The following is a 10,105-nucleotide window of genomic DNA, read 5'->3' as shown; positions in this document are numbered from 1 at the left end:
GCACAAACTTGCTGCTGCTTAGATCACTGCAGCTTCTAGGACCCAGTTTCTTTTACTGATTTCAAAACAAAAAACAAAATGAAAAAAAAAAAATAAAAAGTTGTGCCTGAAATGAATCTTGTTTTTTTTATAAGTAGCCGCCTGGTTCCTGTGTCCTGTAAAATACAGGCACTTGACCCTTGGTGTAGACTTTCTATCACGGGAACGGATTGGTCTGATTTTTCGGCCCTCATCTTGAATTGGCCATTTACAGGGTCCCTGGTCAGTGGACTGAAGGCTGTGTCTAAGGTGACAGGGGTCAGCTCAGGGGATGTGGGGGAGGGCACTTTTATCTTCCCCTTGTCATTTGAGGTTTTGATCTTCTCTGGGTAAAGAGGCCATTTATCTTTGTAAACACAAAACATTTTTGCTTTCTCCAGTTTTCTGTTAATGGCGAAAGAATGGAAGCGAATAAAGTTTTACTGATTTTTGAGACACTAGCACCTAGCACTTTCATTATTGCAACGTCCTGAGGGGGCGGGGCGGGGCTGGGCGAGGCTGGCCGCGTGACTCCCGGCCGAGGCCCACGTGGCCGGGGCGGGGCCTCGGGCGCCCCGGGCGCCTCCTGATTACGTAGCGGGCGGGGCCGGAAGTGCCGCTCCCAGGTGGGGGCTTTTAATGGCGGTTCCGGGGTCTCCAACATTTCTCCCGGTAGTCCTAAGTCTGTCGGAGGCGGAGGTACCTGAGCTTGAGGTGAGAGCCGCGCGCGAGCCGCGATTGGCGCAGGAACACGGGGCGCTTCGCCGCCGCCGGGCGTCGCGCGCGCCGGGAGTGGAGACAAAGGCCCTGGGCGGGGGTCCTTCATTTTGAGCTCGCGCTGGGCGCCCGGGAGACAGGCGGCGGAGCGGGGTCGGTCTCGCGGCCCTCCTCCCCCGGGTCGGGGGGACTTGCCGAGAGAGTTGGGGAGCGGGGGTTGGGAGAAGACTTTAGGCTGAGGGCGGAGCCCGGGGACTTGGAAAATAGACGAGATCGGGAGTAACGAGACTCTAGTCCGGAATCCCGAAGCCCGCCGTGCCCGGCGAGTGCCGCTTTTCTCTCCCCTCCTGGAGCTCTGGGCGGGCGCGGGTTCCCGTCGCGGAACCGACGCATTTCAGACCCTGCTTGTAGTTGCTGTTGAGTCTAGAAAACTTCGAAGTCCTGTCGCTGAGGCTCGCCGACTAACCCTCATTGCTGCTTCCCTGCAGGTTTTTGCTGGTGTGAAATGACCGAGTACAAACTGGTGGTGGTTGGAGCAGGTGGCGTTGGGAAAAGCGCACTGACAATCCAGCTAATCCAGAACCACTTCGTAGACGAATATGATCCCACTATAGAGGTGAGTGCGGCCCAGCGGTGGTTGGCGGACCCCACCTCCCTTGTACCCCGTTCCTGTACCTTGTGACTAATCTTTAGCTACCAAAATAATCAGAAGAGGGAAAAGCTACATCGGACACTGCGTTCACGAATACCATAAGGAAAGTTCCTCACGTTTGCGGACGAGAGTGCGTTTTTATTAGCTGTGGACGGTTTTCTAAAACGCTTGTAATTTTGAAAGTTTTATAAACTTGCAAACTCAGATGAACTCATTTGGTTTCTTTCTGTGGGGTCGATCTATTATAAAGAATGGCCATAGGGAGAACGATTGTCTCACGGGAGAATGGGAGGTTGTAAGTAGAAAGCGATGTGATTTGGAGAGATTTTATCGGGTTCAGAGCCTAGTTCTTGGGTTCCCTCGGAGAAAAATTTCATCTGCGCTCCCCTTCTAACGGCACCGGGTGCGTTTGCCTTCCGCAGAGACAGTGAATTATGTCCAAGAGGAGAGAGAAGGAAAGGATGCTTGTTGAACAGACACAGCAACGGTTGGAGAACCGCTTCTCCCAAGGACAGGTTTTTTAAAACAGACGCCTGCTTAGTCAAAGGCGGCGGGCAGGAGAGCGGAGTCTTGCAGCAAATGCACTGATAAATGTTCTTTTTGGGAGGGATTCGTGCCTTTGTGGAATTGTTAACTGTTGTTGAATTATTTCTAAGGTTGGTGCCTAAGGGGTTTTTTCTATGTTTTGTTTTGTTTGAAAGGACTAGTGATTTTTTTTTTTAAATAATGGTCCCCAATCTCCATAGCCCCACCTCAGGGTCTGGATGCTTTGCTTTTTAATAGCTTGTTTAACGACTATGTTAATCATTTCTACCTCCCTCCCTCCCACCCCCCAAGTTTCTGGTCTTGTGATGCCTCCTTTCCAAATTTTTTTGCTCTTAATCTCCATTAGAAAGGACTCAGCACAATAACTGGTGTTTTGCAGTTTATTCTTGAAGTAGCTGCCACTGGGTCTTGGCTTTCTAAAGCAGAAAGAACATGAGATTTGAAATCACTGTGTCTAGGATTTCCATGGCCCCTGTTTACAATTTATTGTTAAGTGATATTGAGCAAATCATTAAATTTCTCTGAGCCTCATTTTCCTCATCTACTAAATTAAGGTAAACTTGCCCTGCCTACCACACAGGGGTATTGTGAAAAACCATGTTTTAATTATTTTGTGAGCGGTAAGGCAATACATAAAAGATTGGGTTGTTTTGTGGAATTGCATGCTATAGATTCGTTTCAATAAGTGACATCTAAGATAATTTAAAAGATTTTGTAGTTTTATTTAATTTAGAAATGTCTCCCTAGAGATTGTATTTCTTTAAATACACATCTTGGTCTCTCTACAACCCAGCCAGTGAGTGTTTTAAGTAACACAAACTAAATCTAATGTGGTCATTATTAAAAATTAGTTGTTCCTTAGGAAATACATTTCAAGCTTAAGACCTTAAGTATGAAAAGTTAGAAATGCTTAATGATTTTTTGCTTTATTGATGGAAAGATAATTTGCAACCAGTGAAGTATATAAATCTGTGTACAGTGCAGTGACTTTTAAGACTTGTGTATACTTAACTAACTGCTGCTCAGATGAAAATACAGACCATTTCCACTGCCCTCTAGACGTCTCCCATACTCTTTTCCAGTGGGTAGACTCCCCACCTTGCCAGGAGATGAGAACTTTGGCTTCTGTTAATACAAACTGTTTGCCCAAATAGTCTATCTATAATTTTAATTTTGTTCATCTCCTCATCAAAGTCATACCCTTTCCCGTATTTCATGATGAAAGGAAGTTGTTGCAGTGTGAATTCCCTGTTAATTTGAAAGTGTACATGACAGTCTCTCGATGAAGGGAGTTACAAAGGAACTGGTCAGCGGGAAACCTTTTCTTTCCTTTTTTTCTGAAGCCAGATCTTTACTGTGATGAGGTGGTTTTCTTTGAACCAGAATTCCAGCACAAAGGCTTTAAAATATAAATGAAACTTTTTCCTTAATGCCCCATTGCAAGTATTTTTTTATGTGAGTCACACAAAGTACTTTCCAAAAAAATACTTTGGTAATCTAACGTTTTCTGATACAAAAAAGTACTTGTGCATTGAATCATTAGCACAAATGACACTTTCCAGGGCCAGGTTAAAACCGGCGGAGGTATGTTTAGGATTTTAATGTACAGTGAAGGGGCCTCCCTGGTGGCTCAAGGGCTTCAGCACTAAGAAGCTATCCACAGCCACTGCAGCAGGAGTTCAATCCCCAGACAGGGAGATAACCCACATGGCGCGGCAGACCTCTCCTGTCTCACCCGCTGCTCCCCTCAGCAGTGTATTTCAGTCAGTCTGCCTGTTCTGCTCCTCACTCTGTCTCTGGTGACTCCTCACCCCCACACATCTGGCCTACACCCAGCTCTTATGTGCATAAATAAATAAAATCTCAAAAAAATAGTAATAATAATAATGCACAGTGAAGTTGCTATAAGCAATTAAAAAAAAAGTCCATTTCATACCTCAGTAAAATACACTGAACATAATCTCTAGCTTAACTGCTGTGGAGTTGTCTTTTGAATTATCACTTTTTTTTTTCCCCCATCTTTTCCAGGAACTGAGTGACCACATTTTCCTTTCTGCAGTCATACAGGATTTAGGCTTTTTTCATAGGGTGACTTACTTTTTGTTTGTGATTATGTAATGCTACTTTGAGAGACAGAAATGAACTTGGTTAGGCGCTTATTTAACCTTGGCAATAGCATTGCATTCTTTCTGGCTTTTAATAATATTGAATCTCCTTCTCTTCCTGCTCCTCCCCTCTCCCCACAACCCAGGATTCTTACCGAAAACAGGTGGTTATAGATGGTGAAACTTGTCTGTTGGACATACTGGATACGGCTGGACAAGAGGAGTACAGTGCCATGAGAGACCAGTACATGAGAACAGGCGAAGGCTTCCTTTGTGTATTTGCCATCAATAATAGCAAATCATTTGCAGACATTAATCTTTACAGGTACTAGGAACATTGCTTTCTTCTGAAAGGGTGATCTTTGAGTGTGTTCTGAAGTTTTGTAGGGAGGTGAGAAACACCACACTAGGAAAGACACAGATTGTTAATTAAGAGAAGAATTGGTTCTAAGTTGTTTGACACTGAGGATCTTGGGTGACAACTAAAGGTTAATGGAATTTATTTTATATAGTAGATTATTACTGGAATTTGTGATACAGAAGTGAATTTTGCTAATGGACTATAATACAAGAACTATTGTTATGAGATCAAAAAGGAATTTCAGAGAAATTCTCTGAAATATCTCTGAGAAACATTCTGCAGTAAGAGAGAATATGGTAAATAATTGGGTAGTAAAGATGAAAGCAGGGTAAAAGTACATAGAATGGTCTTTTTCCGTAGAAATATATGGTTTCAAAGTTCAGTTAGACTATTAAAAAAAAAGCTAGAATGACATTACAAAATCAGAAATAGAGTTTAAAAGATAGTTTGTTAGATTTTCTCAGACATGATATCAGCAGAGCCAAGACAAAAAACCGAGGAATCCTTTTCTTGGTTCTTTAAGCAGAAATGTAATGATTAAGAATGTAAACTCTTCCGGGCCTCTGCTGGTGGCGCAGCGGTTGAGCACTGGGCTGCAAGGCTGCCGGCAGCCTCTGCAGCATTGGTTCATTCCCCGGATGCCGGCGAGGGTCCCACCAAAAAAAAAAAGAAAATAGACTCTTCCTAGGTTGAAACTTGGCTTCATCATCTACTAGGCAGAAGACCTTGGGGCAAATTACTAGATCTCTGTGCCTTATTTCCATTATCAATAATATGGAATAATAGTATTTACCTCACAGTGTTGGAAAATTGAATAGTAAATATGTAAACCATTCAGAACAGTGTCTAACACAAAATAAGTGCTACATAAAGTGCTTTACCTTCAGCCTGGAGTCCTGACTTGCACTGCATGCACCTGAAGATATCTACTCACAGAAGCAACTGATCCAAAACTGCATTCTGTGATTTCTTCCTCTTAAATCTTTCCATTTTCTCTCTGGAAAAAAAAATAGTACTTAATAATAAAATGTTCAGCACTTGGCAAGCACTTAATCAATATTTACTGAATTTCTACAAGCCAGTTTTCTTATATTACTCCTTAACATAAGCTGTTACAGCTGTGCAGATTGCCAGTGCAATGCATTTTGGGTACATAACATGTATGTAATCCAAGGGTAGAGTTTAGAACAGTACTGTACATTTTGATAGCAACAGATGACAAACCATATGTGTCTTTTAAAACTAATTAAAACAGTTTCATTTAGCTTCATGTGACCAGTGGATATAGTTGGATAATGCACATACACATTTCCATTGTTGTAAAAAGTTCTGTTGGACACTTGGTTAAGAGAGTCTAGAGCAAGTTTCCAAATTGCTGTGTGGTGTGTTTTACAAGCTGAGGGTGGGGAGTCCAAGACCTTTTTAGACCCCCTTTAATGAGAATAGTTCTTATGGTTCCTATTTTATATCTTAGACTTCAGTTGTAATTCTGTTTGAAGAAAGTCTTTGGACACCAGCCATCTAGAAAAGTAGATCAATTATTTAGCGGCAGTGAGCTTCACTTTTATACTTCAGACCTTAATCGAGATTGTGATTTTCAGTTGCCAATTAAATCCAGAGCCAAGCTCTTGGAGAATTAAGGAGCCTGAAAAAGGCAGGTGTCCAAATAGACTAACCATCCATTTCCTCTAGTAAGTGACCTGGTACTTGGCTGTTCTGTGGCTGCTGCATCAAGTTTGAACCAGTCTCTTTAGTATGCAGGGTCTTTTATAAATAGTAGGGGGAGGAGAGAAACTTACTGCTAGAAGTTAGTGGGGCTACATAAAATTTGCTAAATTTTGGGGGCCTGTTTATTCTTTCCTAAAAGCTATTCTTATATTCCCTTTTTTAGGGAACAAATAAAGCGAGTAAAAGACTCAGATGATGTACCTATGGTGCTAGTAGGAAATAAGTGTGATTTGCCAACAAGGACAGTTGACACAAAACAGGCCCATGAACTGGCCAAGAGTTACGGGATCCCATTCATTGAAACCTCAGCCAAGACCAGACAGGTATAGTATAGCCTTAAACATCCTTTTGTTGGAGGCAAAAAAAAATCTTTGATTAACTGCCGAAGCCAAGGTCCACATTCTTTGTTATGGATTCTTAATAGTGTTCCACAGAGAACTGCTGCTTATTGATGTTTGATTCAAGGACAGACCACATGTAATAATGGTAGTGCTAAAATTGCTGTGGCCTGATGACATCATCGTGTTGTATGTTGGCAGCAGCCTCCTACACCTCATGTTTACCTCATCTCTTGATGGCATCATTTTCCCTTGTGCTTGGTTTAACATCTAATGATTTCCCAGAGCATATCCTCGTATGAAGCAATGCGTGACTATATTCTTAATCTTCAGGTTAAGTCCAAAATGAATTGATTATGATAATGAAATTTTTACTCTTATATTAACAGACATAAATATTTCTCAAATGAAGACCGTTGGTTAAAGATACTTAAACCTTAGCCTGTTCTTTATCAATACTGTTTAGGGTTTAAGTCCCCGAATGGAATCTTTAGACCTGGTAGCTCTATCTGACCCCCCAGTATACATCTTCCTTTACTTGAATGTTAGTTTTGCAAAATACGCCATCTGTTTACCCGCCTGTTAATGTGATTTAATAGGAATGCTAAATTAGTGTATCCTCTTATTAAATCATCCTCCTTTATCAGCTAATAATTTAATGACTGGAGTTTTAAATCCACATAAATAAGTACAATTTGGATTGTGTCTGTTAAGCTATCATTTTTCTAAAATTCCATAGGGCGTGGAAGATGCCTTTTACACACTGGTAAGAGAAATACGTCAGTATCGAATGAAAAAACTCAATAGCAGTGATGATGGGACTCAAGGTTGCATGAGGTTATCGTGTGTGGTGATGTAACAAGGTAAGCTTGTGGTTTGTGGTCTCTCGACATAATTCCAAATCATCATTTAGCACCAGTCAATTTGGAGTGTTGCTATTATTTTTTCTATGTCACTATTCAGCTGAGATTTTCTGCTCACTTACAACTTAATTTTCCTTTCAGCATCCTTTTTGGGCATACTAAGGTCTACACTTTTTTAAAATATGCATATTTTAAGGACATTGTTAAGTTTTCAACAATGTTAGAAATTAGGCATATTTATAAAATGTTTCTGTACCATGTTCTTGGCACTGGCTAGGTATTTGAAGGCTAACTATCAAAAGTGGGTGATAATGACATGGTATGTTTCATTTTCTTATAGATACTTAGAAAATTCTAGCATCAGAAAAGAGCCACTGTCAAGGTAGGACAAAATTAGAAAAGAATATCATTATTTCATGTTGGTTTCTTAGCCTTGTTTTTCATAGACTCTGTGTGCCACTTACACAGATCTGTCTTTATTTCAGCTGCACTGACACCCTGGTCCTGACTTCCCTGGAGGAGAAGTATTCCTGTTGTTATCTTCAGTTTCACAGAGAAGTTCCTGATCTTTCCCTGACTCTCAAAATACCAGTACATTTTTCACTGTTTGAGATGATCTCAGAATAACTACCTCCTCATTTGGTTGTCTGACCAGAGACATGAACCTCTTGTTACTCCCCAGTATTTTTCCACCCTAGGTTCTCCCCCCGCCCCCAACACATAAAAACACACCTCTGCCACCCCGGGGTTTTCATCTGAAAAGCAGTCCATCTTCTGAAAAAGAACCAAACTATAGACATGAAAATTGTGTAGAAGAAAACAGTATCTTGAGCTCTAACATAGCATCGGCTGGTATTTGGCTTTCCCTTTTTACTGTTGACCTTGGCACTATGTTGGTTTTTGGAGAAACATTATAAATTACTGTTTTGCTAAGAAAACAGCTAATGTTGTTATTTGGTTGATTTGTACTGTCAGCTATATTCTAAACTGGCACCTGCTCTGTGTTCATGAATACAAAGGCTAATATAACTGACTTTTGAATCTTAGTCTTCTTGACTTTCATGTAGTCAAACCAACTATCACAACAAAGTGCCTTTTTCCTAGAAATGGTTTGTGGACTTCCATTATAATGTGTCAGTGGAATAGAGATCTCAGAAACCATTATACATGAAAATGAATGTCTGACATATTTGTCTACTGTTGAGAAAAGATACACCAGTATGATAGCAGATACCATCTTAGCTGTCTGAAGTTCGTTTTCCAGAAACCTGTTTTGTGACTTTCCCAAGAGAAAAATGACATTGGGAATAATTTTTCTTAAGTTTTACCTAACCTGTTTGTTGTGTGTGTTTGTTTGCTTTTTGGTAGGTTAACACCTAAATGATGTAATTTCTTTCTAACAGCTTACTGATAGTCTAATATTCAGTGAACTTCCATTTGTATTTAATTTTGGGTCAGTTTAAAAAGCTCTACATTTACAGTGTTCAAATTTAAAAATATTTGTCACTATTTCATTAATAGTTGTGATGGGTGATTTCAGGCCTCAAACTGACACATTTTCACCACATACCATGATACCTTAAGGATGCATCTTGCCCTTGATCCCCTTCTCACCCCAATCTCTGTCCCTCCTTCTATAGCAGTGGTGGCTTTACTAGGTTTTTCAGTTGAAGAAAGCATGGTGCTAATGGACCAGGGTCACAGTTTTAGAATTTGAGTGAGCCAGTTAGAGAAATTGATTTATTTGTTGCACCAGTAACCCCAGCTAGTAGTTCTGTTAGGTGCATGCTCTTAATCCTGCAAAGAAAAGAGGTCAGCACAAATCCTTTAACCATGAGTCGAAAAATTTGGTAGCTTGAGGAGTCTTTAAAGTATCTAGATTTTTTTCTTTAGCCCTGTAGTAACGGTTATTTAAGCCATTACTTTTTTTCATTGAGTTTGGAGAATGAGGATGTCTCTGATCAAAATTTTAGTTTTTTCTTTATTCATAATCTTTGAAGAGTTCAAAGCAGGATGTTGGTTAGTCTGTGCAGGTCACAAAAGTTAGTGAGTTTGTTGAGAAAAAAGACTTTGAAGTTGTTGTTTGAGAAGGGAATGGAAAATATGATTGATAAATCCTTATAATTTTAGTTTTTAGTTATTTAGTTATTAGAATAAGTCCTTATTATAACTTAATGACATTTCCACTTGGAGATTCTAGGGAGAAATAGACCAATAAAAATAGACTTGGATAACTTTTGCAGTTCCAAAATTGCTACATCAGTTGTGATCTTCTAATGCGTAGACACTTACTGAGGTCCCCTGTTTCCCTGTAGGAATTTTCATTTATTAAATAAATTCTGCACTGCCTTAAAATTAGTTGAGAAGGGAAGAACTGGACTGGGGGGCCCGGAGTCCAGGGTGGGCCTGTCCGGTTAGTCTGAGAGCTCCCAGTCCTGTCAGCACCTGGAAGTTGGCTCTCCTACTTTGTTTCTGCTCCTCTGGAGGTTGCTCTGTTTTCCTGTGGCTCTTCTTACCTCAGTTGTTGTTTGTTCTCCTCTTTCTCCTCTTCTTTGCCTGACAGTGACTCTTTAAAATGTCAAGTTAGGGGAAAGGACGCGTATTTGGGGCTCCCGTGGGTGGCCCATGTGTGTATGAGTCTTAAGGTTTTCTCAAGTATGTTGTAAGCACAGAAGTATCTAAATGGGGCCAAAATTAAAACTTGAAAATGTTCTCTAGGTATGCGTTTTGGCACAACTGAGTAACAAATTAATAGTGTAATGCTGAATCACTTCAGT

General features: G+C 40.7%; 1 protein-coding gene across 1 annotated transcript; it reads left to right on the top strand.

The window, feature by feature from the left end:
- Positions 1–1,136: 1,136 nt before the first annotated feature.
- On the top strand, positions 1,137–7,324 carry NRAS (NRAS proto-oncogene, GTPase; the record flags this gene model as incomplete). The annotated part of the gene is made up of 4 exons (XM_084242241.1): positions 1,137–1,351; positions 4,185–4,363; positions 6,291–6,450; positions 7,205–7,324. Exons 1-4 carry the CDS (start codon positions 1,241–1,243, stop codon positions 7,322–7,324), a joined length of 570 nt encoding a protein of 189 aa, XP_084098367.1. The 5' UTR covers positions 1,137–1,240.
- Positions 7,325–10,105: the final 2,781 nt, after the last annotated feature.

This window comes from Talpa europaea (genome assembly GCF_964194135.1).
Source record: "Talpa europaea genome assembly, chromosome: 9".
Classification (NCBI taxonomy): Eukaryota; Metazoa; Chordata; class Mammalia; order Eulipotyphla; family Talpidae; genus Talpa; species Talpa europaea.
The sequence above is the reverse complement of the archived record's forward strand: the minus strand, read 5'-3'. Positions and strand labels throughout refer to the sequence as shown.